At 42.7% G+C, this 14,648-nt stretch overlaps 1 protein-coding gene across 4 annotated transcripts; it reads right to left on the minus strand.

The window, feature by feature from the left end:
* Positions 1-331: 331 nt before the first annotated feature.
* Positions 332-2,366, minus strand: LOC110492365 (SPRY domain-containing protein 4). 4 transcript variants are annotated; one of them, XM_021566618.2, is made up of 3 exons: positions 2,145-2,340; positions 1,541-1,709; positions 332-1,165 (listed from the first exon to the last, which is right to left on the minus strand). In XM_021566618.2, exons 2-3 carry the CDS (start codon positions 1,695-1,697, stop codon positions 624-626), a joined length of 699 nt encoding a protein of 232 aa, XP_021422293.1. In that variant the 5' UTR covers positions 1,698-1,709; positions 2,145-2,340; the 3' UTR covers positions 332-623. The 4 variants fall into 4 exon arrangements, with proteins under 4 accessions (XP_021422293.1, XP_021422295.1, XP_036803239.1 ...); XM_021566620.2 differs by having other exon boundaries at positions 1,649-1,709; positions 2,145-2,321; XM_036947344.1 differs by lacking the exon at positions 2,145-2,340 and adding an exon at positions 1,975-2,110 and having other exon boundaries at positions 1,649-1,709.
* Positions 2,367-14,648: the final 12,282 nt, after the last annotated feature.

Below are 14,648 nucleotides of genomic sequence, written 5' to 3' on the forward strand. Positions count from 1 at the left end.
ATGCACATGAATGTTGTCTATTTACTACAGAACAGACTGGTTCTATAACATCAAAACTAAGATACACATCCAGGATTTTCTTACTGTGATTAAGTGCTGCTGTTTTACAGACTGCTTCCTCAGGTTAAACTGTCAATGTGAGCTTGATTTCCATATGTTATGCTCTGCTGTAAATAAATGAGTGAAAATGTGCAACTTTTTATTTTGGCATACAATTTCAGCATATCAAAAAAGGCATGGTTTAATTCAAGTTTGACAAGAGAATGGAGAATGTCAGGACTTTAAGCAACAGTAACATTCCCAGTACCTAATGATCTCGTTACACACAAGACAGCTTCATATTGTTGCCATTTATTTCAGACTTAAAAAAAAATATTACACAAGAGGTAACAAAAAAATAGCTTATTGTGATGAGTTTGCCTGAGTCTGTACAGAAATAAAATGATACACTGGACAAACTCCCTGCTCTCCAAATCCTGATGGAGAATATTGCTTTTCATAGGAGATTTGAAAGACATTTTCAAGTGCTGCCTGCTGTAAGTGTTCAGTTTACAAAAACCAAGTTGTCAGAATGTACATAGCTATTCCTACCTCCCTACCATATTGTCATCAGTAGAGATGCTTCACTTCAAGCCTTCGGGCTCCCCCAGACCTGAGTGTGTAAGCAGCTCTCCATCCCACAAGCCAAACGCTGGGCAGAGAGGCCCCCTGAACATGGCCCTCATGCTGTGGATCACCTTGGCCTTTGGGATGTCCACCAGGCTTATCAGGCCGGCCTCGTAGTCCAACAGGATGCCCACGCGGTCAGGCTTCCCCACCAGAGTCACCGGCACCCTCTGGTTGGTTGTCATTGCAAACCACTTACGCTGGACGTAGCCGAACACCCAGGAGGAGCTGTTGGTGCCCACACAGTCATCCCTTGACATTGCCACCAAGGCCACACCCAAACGGAACTCTGAGGACTTCTCCACCGTCACCTCCCAGTAGTGGCGGCCACCTGTGATTTGCCCGTCTCCGAACACCACAGCCCAATCCCGGAAGCGCTCAGGGTTTTGTTGGACATGGCTGGGGTCTAGGCCCAAGATGCGGTAGATGACGCCTGTGTCCTTCTTAAAGAGGTCCAGACTGCTGTGGGCTGTCCTGTCATCCAGCTTAAACTGCAGCTCTACAGAGAGAACATCGGAAATGATTAATAGATACTGACAACTGCTGAATGTTCTGTAGAGCAAGGTTTCCCAAACTCTGTCCTGGGCTCCCACTGCCAGATGTGCACATTTGTTTTTTTGCCATAACACTACACAGCTGATTCAAATAACCAACTAATCATCAATCTTTGATTATTTGAAAATAGCTGTGTAGTGCTAGTGAAAAAAACATAACGTGCAAGGAGATTGGGAAACCCTGCTCTAGAGAGCAAAAAGGCTATTGCTTGGTGAAAGTGGAGACAAATGCCATGCGATATCTTAAAAACATTAAATAAATATTCCCTTTATGGTGCATAACAGGCTAATGAATTGTTGATTAAACTTATTTAACTCACCCAAAGCGTTATACAATATAACAAGCCAAAACAGAGTGACATCCTGTCGATAATTGAAATCTATGTTGTAAACCTTTGAAATAACATTGTTAATCAACACAGGGTCACCGTAGCTGGCAGGACGTCGGGTATTTATGATCGGCATGACACATCTCATACGGGCAGCCACCTATCAAAAAAAAATGTTTGAAGTTGGCCACCGTCAGAGGATCAGGAATGTGGCCTACAAGTAACCAGTGATGTACTATCAAACCGATTTGAGTTACAGTATTCAACTACACTATAGAAAGCTGAAATGCAGTTTACTTGCCCTTCCAAACACAATGTAACCAAACTTTTCAAAACTATGTTCTGTTGTAAATTCTGTAAACTTGGTAAAATGTCAGATTTCAAAACTAAATTTAAATGACGCAAAAAAAAGATCGTCTACACACGTGTGGATGTCAAGGCAATACAAGTAGGTGGTCGTGAGAGCGTGGTCAGTGTTGTTATTATTCAATCTCCCCTGCTCGGACCTCAGATGTGCTATGCGCTAAAACTAATGCATAGCAAAGGGCGCGTCGCTCAGTGGGCCCTTGCAGTCGCAGTGCAAGTTTATACTCACTATCGCCAGTCGTTTGGGTGCTATACCATCTTGTCGCTGGAAGAAGCGTACCACGCGTTTGTCTGCGGGACAGTGCGCTCATAACTCGTCCTGCCAGGCGACAATAATGTCCCATGCCAAAGAGCACTGCCATATTCACTTACAATGCAGAGCCAAATATGGTGGACAAAATGAAGGTAGTTCACTCAGGTTGTCTTTCAACAATTCTTCTTCTTCTTTGGGATTGTGTTGTCCGGATCGCATCGAATTTAAGGTGCCTACACCGCCACCTATTGTACTGGAGTGTGAGGCAATTCACGGCCTACATTCAATGGTTTTTGATACGGTACTATAAAATTGGGGAAAAGGCTAAATTACCCTGCCAACTATTAGCCCTCTCTCTAAAAAAATAAATACCACCCCATTCCACTATTTACTAATCCTACTCCAGACCAACGGCCTGGGAGGGGAGGACAGAACACTAACACTCAAAACCCCCTACCCCAGGGATATGCGCAATTTTATTTAAATTTTATTTATCCATTATTTTACCAGGTAAATTGACTGAGAACACATTCTCATTTACAGCAACGACCTGGGGAATAGTTCCAGGGGAGAGGAGGGGGGATGAATGAGCCAATTATAAACTGGGGATTATTAGGTGCCCGTGATGGTTTGAGGGCCAGATTGGGAATTTATCCAGGACACCGGGGTTAACACCGCTACTCTCACGATAAATGCCATGGGATCTTTAATGACCTCAGAGAGTCAGGGCACCCGTTTAACGTCCCATCCAAAAGACGGCACCCTACACAGTGTCACTGCCCTGGGGAATTGGGATCTTTTTTAGACCAGAGGAAAGAATGCCTCCTACTGGCCCTCCAACACCACTTCCAGCAGCATCTGGTTGCCCATCCAGGGACTGACCAGGACCAGCCCTGCTTAGCTTCTGAAGCAAGCCAGCAGTGGTATGCAGGGTGGTATGCTGCTGCAATGCTGTCAGGGGTACGCCAAATAAAAATGTGATTAACATTAAAAACAGTCCATTTATCATTTCCAACGGGGCTATACATTTGGGTGAGTCCCCCCCCACCCCCCCCCACCCCGCCTGAGTAGCCTCGTTTCACTGCCAAAAATAAAATTAAACCATCTAGTGTTCAGCGAAATAACAAAAAATATAAAAAAACAGGTATTCTAGTCAAATAATTAACATCCAATCACATTAACTGTTATTCTCTCGTGGGAATTCCACTAATGGTCCGTATGTAGCCAAACTCATTCCGTTTTCTCGAAAATTGATAAATGGTTACAAAAAGTAAGGCCCGCGTCCATAGAGACACATACCAGCTCTACTGGTAGTACTGCTACTGCCAGCAGTACTACACCTGCACCTGTCACGACACAAGTTGTTCTGCTTCCACGAGCACATCCAACACTAGCATCAGTAATGATACATTTGCTGTTAGCCCAGCTAGCATTGACCCTGACATTTGTGAATCTGATGCAGCCGAAGAGCCGGGAAAGCACCGAATAACAGAGGGGACGTTGGACCATCGAAGAGGCGCAAATATGGTGAGAACTACAATGATTTGGGGTTCACCTATATTTGGAGTAGAGCCTTTCCTCAGTCACAGTGTGTTAAATGTGCAAAAGTACTATCTCACAACTCAATGAAACCTTCACTCTTGCGCAGACATTTAGAAACAAAACATGCCAATTTGAAAAATAAGCCAGAGTTTTTGAGCGAGAATTAAGACAACTTTCGCGTAGTAAGACATGTATAAAAGCAACAGATACCATTAATAAGAAGGGGATAGAAGTGTCTTATATGGCTAGCTACTGCGTGGCTGAGGAGATGATTGTGGACTTCAGGAAACAGCAGAGGGAGCACCCTCCTATCCACATCGATGGGACAGTAGTGGAGAGGGTAGTAAGTTTTAAGTTCCTCGGTGTGCACATCACAAACTGAATTGGTCCACCCACACAGACAGCCCTGTGAAGAAGGCACAGCAGAGCCTCTTCAACCTCAGGAGCCTGAAGAAATTCGGCTTGTCACCAAAAGCACTCACAAACTTCTACATATGCACAATCGAGAGCATCCTGTCGGAGCTGTATCACCGCCTGGTACGGCAACTGCTCCAGCCACAACCGTAAGGCTCTCCAGAGGGTAGTGAGGTCTGCACAACGCATCACCGGGGGCAAACTACCTGCCCTCCAGGACACCTACACCACCCGGTCACAGGAAGGCCATAAAGATCATCAAGGACAACAACCACCGAGCCACTGCCTGTTCACCCCGCTATCATCCAGAAGGCGAGGTCAGTACAGGTGCATTAAAGCAGGGACCGAGAGACTGAAAAACAGCTTCTATCTCAAGGCCATCAGACTGTTAAACAGCCACCACTAACATTGAGTGGCTGCTGCCAACACACTGACTCAACTCCAGCCACTTTAATAATGGGAATTGATGTAAAATATATCACTAGCCACTTTAAACTATGCCACTTTTACATACCCTACATTACTCATCTCATATACTGTACTCGATACCATATACTGCATCTTGCATATGCCGTTCTGTATCATCACTCATTCATATATCTTTATGTACATATTCTTTATCCCTTTACACTTGTGTGTATAAGGTAGTAGTTTAGGAATTGTTAAGTTAGATGACTCGTTGGTTATTACTGCATTGTCAGAACTAGAAGCACAAGCATTTCGCTACACTCGCATTAACATCTGCTAACCATGTGTATGAGACAAATACCTTTGATTTGATTTGATTAGGACAGGCAAGCCCCATACTATTGTGGAGATTCATACTATTGTGGAGATTAATTCTTCCAGGAGATGTTTTGAAACAATTACTGCTTCTCATACAAGCCAGTGAATACTATGCGTTACAGCTGGATGAGTCAACAGACGTGGCGGGCCTGGCACATGTCCGCTACGTTTATGGGGGGTGAATTAAGGAAGACATCTTTTTCTGCAAACCACTGGAAACTAGGACAACAGAAGAGGATATTTTTAAAGTCCTGGACAGCTTTGTGACATCAAGTGAACTTTGGTGGTCAAGATGTGTTGGTATCTGTACTGATGGCACAAAAGCCATGGCAGGGAGACATAGTGGAGTGGTAACGCACGTGCAAGCAGTTGCTCCTGACGCCACTTGGGTACACTGCAGCATCCACCGAGAGGCTCTTGCTGCCAAGAGAATGCCTGACAGCTTGAAAGATGTTTTGGACACTACAGTGTAAATGGTTAACTTTGTTAAAGCAAGGCCCCTGAACTCTCGTGTCTTTTCTGCACTATACAATGATTTCGGCAGTAATTTCTGCACTATACAATGATATGGGCAGCGACCATGTAACGCTTTTACAACATACAATTGCACTGGTTATCAAGGGGCAAGGTATTGACACATTTAAAAAAAATTGAGAAACAAACTTAAAGTGTTCTTTACTGACTATAACGTTCATTTGTCTGACCACTAGCATGATGACTGGTTTCTCACACGACTGGCCTATCTGGGTGATGTTTTTTCTTGCCTGAATGATCTGAATCTGGGATTACAGGGACTCTCCGCAACTATATTTAATGTCCGAGGCTATTGAGGCTATGATTAAGAAATTGGAGTCTGCATTAACAAGGACAACTCACAGGTCTTTCCAGCATTGTATGATTTGTGTGCAAATTAACTCAAAATTACAGACAATGTCAAATGTGATATAGAGAAGCACCTCAGTGAGTTGGGTGCACAATTACGCAGGTACTTTCCCAAAAAGGATGACACAAACAACTGGATTCGTTATCCCTTTCATGCCCTGCCTCCAGTCCACTTACTGATATCTGAACAAGAGAGCCTCGTCGAAATTGCAACAAGCGGTTCTGTGAAAATTGAATTTAATCAGATCCCACTGCCAGATTTCTGGATTGGGCTGTGCTCAGAAAATCCTTCCTTGGCAAATCGCGCTGTTAAGACACTGATGCTCTTTGCAACCACGTACCTATGTGAGACTGGATTCTCGGCCCTCACTAGTATGAAAACGAAATACAGGCACAGACTGTGTGTGGAAAATGATTTAAGACTGAGACTCTCTCCAATACAACCCAACATTGAAGGTTATGTGCATTCTTTCAAGCACACCCTCCTCATTAACCTGTTGTGAGTTATTCACAATTTTCGAAGAACAAATAAGGTTTTATATGTAAGATAGTTAAATAAAGAGCAAAATTATTGATTATTATCTGTGCCCTGGTCCTATAAGAGCTCTTTGTCACTTCCCACAAGCCGGGTTGTGACAAAAATTCACACCCATTCTTATGTTTAATAAATGTATTGTATAGTGTGTGTGTGGCAGGCTTACAATGATGGCAAAAAACAACATTTGAGAGTGCGCTGACCCTGGTGCTAGAGGTTGAATGTTTGAAGGGGTACAGGACTATAAAAGGTTTGGGAACCACTGCACTACATGACCGAAGTGTGTGGAACCCCGCTCGTCGAACATTTCACTCCAAAATCATGGGCATTTAATATGGAGTTGATTCCCCCCTTTGCTGCTATAACAGCCTCCACTGGATGTTGGAACATTGCTGTGGGGACTTGCTTCCATTCAGCCACAAGAGCATTAGTGATGTCAGGCACTGATATTGGGCGATTAGACCTGGCTCTCAGTCGGCGTTCCGATTGATTGATTGAATTTATTAGACCATTTTAAAAATACATACATAAGAGCTCTCCAGCCCGTGACGCCTCCACATACAATTTATGAAAATAATCAAGGATAACACAATAAGGCTTAGAAGCTTATTACCATTGTGCTCCTTTTGGAGGGGGACGCAGCAAGGTTAGGCAGCCATGGTAGTGGCAACAGACAATGACAGACAAAATTGTTGTTTGTTTCATAATGATCTTGGTCCTCACCTTCTTCCACCAACGGTCGTTACAAAGAATGGCAGCTGAGTACAAAGTTTATTTCCCCATACCCCTATTAAATCTAAAAGAAACTATGACAGTTTCACTTCTTCTAGTGGAATAGTTCTGGTTATCCCGGAACAAGTTAAAGTAGTTACATAGGTACCTGGGGACCAGACTGTGGACAATCTTATGTACAAGACAGAATTTAATCTGACTCTCTCTCCTCCACTTTGAGCCATCTAAGGCTTTCAAAGTGGGAATGGTCAAGATGAGTACGTGCTGGAAGTTTAAGAATAATCCTGATGAATCTCTTCTGAGATGTTGTCACACCCTGACCATAGTTTGCTTTGTATGTTTCTATGTTTTGGTTGGTCAGGGTGTGAGCTGAGTGGGCATTCTATGTTTGGCCTGATATGGTTCTCAATCAGAGGCAGGTGTTTGTCATTGTCTCTGATTGGGAACCATATTTAGGTAGCCTTTTTGGTGTTGGGTTTTGTTGGTGAATGTCCTTGTTCCTGTCTCTGTGTTACTTTGCACCAGTATTAGGCGTTTTCGTGTTACGTTTATTGTTTTTGTATTTGATTCGTGTTTACTTTGTTTCATTAAACATGGATCGCAATAGCCACGCCGCATTTTGGTCTGACTCTCTTTCACATACAGAAAACCGTGACAGATGTCTTCTATTTATTTTGAATTATCTTGGGGGTTTGTACCAGGATGCATAGTCAAAGTGGCACTGAACAATGCCAATGCCACCATTGCGTTCTTATCCAGCTATTTGGAGGTTCTTGCCAGAAACTTAATTTTATGGTTAATTTTGCCACTTTTTGTGCCATGCTGTGCCCTGTCAGATGGTTATCTAGCACACATCTAAGATGCAGTGCATTCGGAAAGTATTTAGACCCCTTTACTACCCCTTTACTACTTACTTTTTTATTGAATATCGGAATACAATATACTTGCAGTGAAGCCGTTCAACATCTATATCATACCAGTCATCCAACATACTCCCATTCAGAGCGATACACAGAAGCATCCAGGATCAATGCCCTGCTCAAGGGCATGTTGACCGATCTCCCACCAGGCCAAAAAGCGTGAACCCGAACCCTCAAAGATCCCCACCCACAGTTCCCCAATAGCTGTCCCTCAACCATTCAAGACCCCTCCCACAGCCCCCCCCCCCCCCCCCCCCCAAGAAAAATTAAAAATACAATTCATTGCATTCCCCCCCTCCATGCACCATCAACCAAGAGAATGAACTAAAGAGAAATAAAAAGACAAACAGCAAACAATTTTAAACAAAGGACATCAAGGACAATAAAATCTTAACAGCAATGCCAACTGTATATGTTTGTGTGCATGTCTGGCATTATTACAGGTATGTGTGTGTTCTTGAATGCGTTTATTTGAATGAGTGTGTGTATATGCATGTGTACAAACACCTGCACGGCATCAGCATCAGGCAAACCAGCATTAGCTGTAAAAACCCTGTTGAATCTTATGTTCATACAAATATTTACACATGTTAAGTTTGTTAAATCATTCAAACGTACTTTTGATTGTTTTAATTTGACTTAATTTTTTTACTTTTTTAAAAATCTTAATGATTGTCAATCTCCCATACAGCAACTCCCCTCCCACTTGTCACCAATTCCATCCACATCCCAACCCTCAGCCTATCCCATCTATCTCTGCTGGCCACCCACTTCGGGTTTCTCTGCAAAACATATATTTCAACTATGCTGCGATGTTTAACGTACAATTTCAATCTATCTAATCGAATAGAATCCACAGATTGCGAGTCAAAGATAAATACTTTTACTAAGAGTATTAGTAAACTCAGCAAAAAAAGAAACGTCCTTTTTCAGGGCCCTGATAATTTGTAAAAGTCAAAATAACTTCACAGATCTTCATTGTAAAGGGTTTAAACACAGTTTCCCATGCTTGTTCAATGAACCATAAACAATTAATGAACATGCACCTGTTGAATGGTCGTTAAGACAATAACAGCTTACAGACGATAGGCAATTAAGGTCACAGTTATGAAAACTTAGGATAAAAAAAGGAGGCCTTTCTAGTGACTGAAACACACCAAATGAAAGATGCCCAGGGTCCCTGCTCATCTGCGTGAACGTGCCTTAGGCATGCTGCAAGGAGGCATGAGGACTGCAGATGTGGCCAGGGCAATGAATTGCAATGTCCGTACTGTGAGAAGCCTAAGACAGCGCTACAGGGAGACAGGACAGACAGCTGATCATCCTCGCAGTGGCAGACCACGTGTAACAACACCCGCACAGGATCGGTACATTCGAACATCACACTTACGGGACAGGTACAGGATGGCAACAACAATTTTCCGAGTTATACCAGGAACACACAATCCCTCCATCAGTGCTCAGACTGTCTGCAATAGGCTGAGAGAGGCTGGACTGAGGGCTTGTAGGCCTGTTGTAAGGCATGTCCTCACCAGAAATCACTGGCAACAATGTCGCCTATGGGCACAAACCCACTGTCACTGGACCAGACAGGACTGGTAAAAAGTGCTCTTCACTGACGAGTCGCGGTTTTGTCTCACCAGGGGTGATGGTCGGATTTGCATTTATCGTTGAAGGAATGAGCGTTACACCGAGGCCTGTACTCTGGAGCGGGATCGATTTGGAGGTGGAGTGTCCGTCATGGTCTGAGGCGGTGTGTCACAGCATCATCGAACTGAGCTTGTTGTCATTGCAGGCAATCTCAACGCTATGCATTACAGGGAAGACATCCTCCTACAGGGAAGACATCCATGTGGTACCCTTCCTGCAGGCTCATCCTGATATGACCCTCCAGCATGACAATGCCACCAGCCATACTGCTCGTTCTGTGCGTAATTTCCTGCAAGACAGGAATGTCAGTGTTCTGCCATGGCCAACGAAGAGCCCGGATCTCAATCCCGGGTTAACATCACACAGCAAGAACTTTCTAATCTGGTGCAGTCCATGAGGAGGCGATGCACTGCAGTACTTAATGCAGCTAGTGGCCACACCAGATACAGACTGTTACTTTTGATTTGGACCCCTCCCCCTTTGTTCAGGGACACATTATTCCATTTATGTTAGTCACATGTCTGTGGAACTTGTTCAGTTTATGTCTCAGTTGTTGAATCTTATGTTCATACAAATATTTACACATGTTAAGTTTGCTGAAAATAAACGTAGTTGACAGTGAGAGGACGTTTCTTTTATTGCTGAGTTTATATTAGTAATTGACTGATCTCCTATCAGTACTATTTCTAGGGTCAATTTTAGGTCAATGCTATGCATTTTCAGTCATTCCTGAACCTGAGACCAGAAACTGGCTACCTGAGGGCAATACCAAAATAAATGGTCTATTGATTCTGTATCCTCACAACCAAACCTGCCAAACCTGCCACAACCTTCGATGATTTTATGCCCCAAATATTGAACATTTTGTTGGTGGCAAGAAGTCTATATAATAATTTTAGCACGTCTTGAATATTGCATTTTTTTATATATCATTTATATATCATTGTTTTATATATGTAACATTTTGTTACATTACAGATTTAATAGGTTTTCCCCTCATCAATCTACACACAATACCCCTTAATGACAAAGCAAAAATAGCTTTTTAGACATTTTTGCAAATGAAAAAAAAATATGAAAAAACAGAACTGTCACACTTACATTCAGAACTTTTACTCAGTAACTTGTTGAAGCACCTTTGGCAGCGATTACCAGAGGTGTGACCAAGTCATTGTTTTATAAGTCACAAGTAAACCTCAAGTCTTAGCACCCAAGTTAAGACAGGCAAGTCCGAGTCAAATCTCAAGTCAAGACCATCAAGTATCAAGTCAAGTTTCAAGTCCTAAACAGGTTATAATGTGCTCTTTACCAAATGTAATACCATTTAATATTTTTAACAAGAGTAATAGTATATTACATTTACACAAATCATGAATGCTTTTAAAAATATCTATATATTACTTTCCAAATAAACTTTATATTTCCATGGAAATACATGGGTAGCCATGAGAAAGACACCCCCCCCCCTAATAGTGATCAACTATCGAGGATCGCAATCGGCGATGTAGGCAGGTACACAATCGCCCAACCTTAACTCTCTCTCTGTGTGTGGTTACAGTAGGCTAACGTATGTCAATGGTTTTAGGAACAGCAGTAACATCAGGCAGGATTTAGGCTACCAACTGCCTAGCCAGTTGTAGCTCAATCTTGGTTGCAATGATCACGTTCTCATACTGACTGTGTGGAGGCTCATTGATTTAAGGTTACATTAGCCTACATTATACACCAGTAAAGTAATAAAATATATAGCTGTCGGCTAGATTTGCCACAACTTACCGTTCTTGTGCAGCTTCAAACGTTGAACAAAGTTGGAAATTGTTGCGCCTCCATCTGTCATTTTCTTTTCGCATGTTTTGTAAGTTGCAATCCGTTTTTTGTTGATACAGCGTCGTCTTTATATCCGAAAATAATAATTTTGGGTATCATCTTTCATCTTTCCAAGGGCTCCATCTGAATTCATCCGCCGATGTTCCTCTGCACTGCCACGCACAACTTTTTTATATAGAGGAATGACCCTTGCAAGTTTTAGTTCACTGGGAAAAAAGCCTAGTTCAATAGACAGATTTACAATGTGAGTTACACAGAAGGGTGATACTTACCACAGCATCCCTTAGAAATATAGAAATCTCTCAGGAATGTTGTCAAGGCCAATTGCTTTGGAATGGTCAGGTTCTTTCAGCTTCTTTAGCACTGTTGATTCTGGCACCTTTTCAAATGAAAAAGCATCTACTTGAATCCCCTGCTGTGAGTAAAACTACTGGACTTGACTCTCCCCATAGCAACCTGATTGAAAAGGTAACTTGCTAATGTATTAGATATAGTTGTAAAATAGCTATTCAGACTGTCTGCAACCAGGGCTCTGTGCAGGCCAGTCAAGTTCTTCCACATCAATCTCTCGACAAACCATTTCTGTATGGACCTCCCTCTCTGCACGGGGGCATTGTCATGCTGAAACAGGAAAGGGCCATCCCCAAACTGTTGCCACAAAGTTGGAAGCACTTAATCGTCTTGAATTTCCCTTCACTGGAAACCATTAAAAACAGCCCCAGACCATTATTCCTCCTTCACCAAACTTTACAGTTGGCACTATACATTCAGGCAGGTAGCGTTCTCCTGGCATCCGCCAAACCCAGATTTGTCCATCGGACTGCCACATGGGGAAGAGTGATTCATCACTCCAGAGAACGCATTTCCACTGCTCCAGAGTCCAATGGCGTGCTTTACACCACTCCAGCTGACGTTTGGCATTGCGCATGGTGATCTTAGGCTTGTGTGCGGCTGCTTGGCCATTAAAACCCATTTCATGAAGCTCCCGATGAACAGTTATTGTGCTGAAATAGAACATGTTCCACTGTCTCCATCTCCTCCTGACAATGATCACACCTCCCAGTCGGATGGTTTCCCACCAATTTCAATGTACTATTGAGCCTTGTGTGTCCCAGCCTCAGCCTTGTAATTAGACTTTCCTCCCTTCTCTCTCGACCCGAGGACCTCCCTGACCCCACCTTTTCCTGCATCTTATACAGGTGTCTTCCCTTTCTCTCCCTGTTCCACAACTCTTGCCAATTGTTTTTAACCACTTTTTATTAACCCCTTGGCTTCTGCTTACTGATTTGACAATTTCATCTCAACATTAGGATGTTTAAAAGCCTGCTTGGCGAGAACCTCCACCTCCTCATTCCGCTCTACTCCCACATGAGCTGGTAACCCGAGGAACATCACAAATACCCCAATCTGTCTCACCCTATACAAGCACTGCAAAACCTCATACAATACATCCTGTCTGCTCTAAGACATACATGAATTTAAGCGCATCAGTGCTGCACAGGAGTCAGAGCAGATGACTACCCTGTCTAGCCTCACCTCCTCCACCCACTCTGCAGCCAATAGTATGGCCAACAACTCCCTTGTGTAAACAGATAAATCATCCGTTGCTCTTTTCGTCACTGCCACCTTAAATTCAGGAACACTAAAAGTTGCTCCTGTCTTCCCTGTTTTAGGGTCCGTAGATCCATCTGTGAATATCTTCAAGAAAGCATAGTACTGTGTTCTTAAATGTTCCCTTACAACTGAATTTACTCCTTCCTCTTACCCTTTCAAGCAACCCTACATCTATCACTGGCTGAAGGAGCAACCCATTGAAAGCAATGGTTAGTTCAGGTCTACTTAACTGGGTGTGTCTCCCATAGACATACACCAATGCAATAGCAGCTGCTGGGTCTGGTCTACTTAGTTCATTAACTTTCATTAAACCAGAAAAAAACAGCGAGTGGGGTGTCTCGCTTCCTCTTCCGTCTCTAGCAGAGCTATTTCCTTCTTGGTAAATCTTCATCTCGCTAGGATTATTTCTAAATGGCGCAATCTACAGGAGCGGAGACTGCATTGAACACACTGTATTACATTTACACATACCATTGAAACCTGGTTTGACACTGTCCATAGTGCTGATTTGACTGACGACGGCTCAACAGAGGGCTCTGTCCCACGGTGACTTCTAAGACCAATGACTAAATTGTTTCAAATGTTTAAGTAGGCCTGTAGCCTACACATCTTCATAAAATATTAGACTTTTTAGTTTTCTTTTGTTTCCATTAGACCTATGTCAGGAGAGGGATCAGGCTGGTCTCATAGACTAGACGTAACATAGTAAATTAAAATCCGGGACACTACCTAGCTAACGTTAGCTACAACAAATTGGAATTCGTAACAGATCATACCAAATGGATGATAGACATCAACAAATTAATAGATACCATACCAAACATAACATTTGACTAATTTGAGTGTTTACTATGTTATGTCTACCCCTAAGTCCAGGTTGCAGGTGGAAGGATAGGTTATCAGTCAAGGACAAGAAAAAAACTATTTGCTTACAGGGAAATTCTTTATTTTGAAGAATGTGCAGCCAGTCAATTACTTAAAGGTGTTAAAGGAGCAGCCTCCTAGACATTCGAATATAGGGCAATGGCTACCTTACTTTTAATACAGAAATAGCTATTCCTTGTTAAACTCAAGCACCGAATCAAGTCGATGATATTGTAGAGGTAGCCAGGAGTGTCCCTCAATACTCTGTACCAGTGTCAAGTGAAACACTCCCATTTAGCGAGGTTTTTATAAGTGGTAGTTCATATCCCTGGTGCATTGGAGAGATGCGTAATGCATATTTAATGACACATAATAAATATTTTGTTATATTAGCAAGGCCTGGATTACTCCCATGTTACAGAACTAGATTAATTTTTCATGCCAGTATCCCATTGAGGGCTAAATGTGTCTTGGTTTATTGATGAACACACATATACATATCAATACATTTCAATCAATCAAATGTATTTATGAAGCCATTTTTACATCAGCTGATGTCAAAAAGTGCTATACAGATGTAGAAGCATGGTGGCTAGGAAAAACTCCCTAGAAAAGCAGGAACCTAGGAAGAAACCTAGAGAAGAACCAGGCTCTGAGGGGTGGCCAGTCTCTTCTGACTGTGCCAGGTGGAGACTATAACAGTACATGAACAAG

Source organism: Oncorhynchus mykiss, chromosome 16 (genome assembly GCF_013265735.2).
Source record: "Oncorhynchus mykiss isolate Arlee chromosome 16, USDA_OmykA_1.1, whole genome shotgun sequence".
Taxonomy (NCBI): Eukaryota; Metazoa; Chordata; class Actinopteri; order Salmoniformes; family Salmonidae; genus Oncorhynchus; species Oncorhynchus mykiss.

What these genes read in the sequence shown, in the direction of transcription:
- LOC110492365 (XM_021566618.2), bottom strand. Translation starts at nt 1,697, where the DNA reads ATGAGATGTGTCATGCCGATCATAAATACCCGACGTCCTGCCAGCTAC. An exon ending in TATATTGTATAACGCTTTGG is followed by an intron (nt 1,166 to 1,540) that starts GTGAGTTAAATA and finishes TTCTCTCTGTAG; the next exon opens with AGCTGCAGTTTAAGCTGGAT.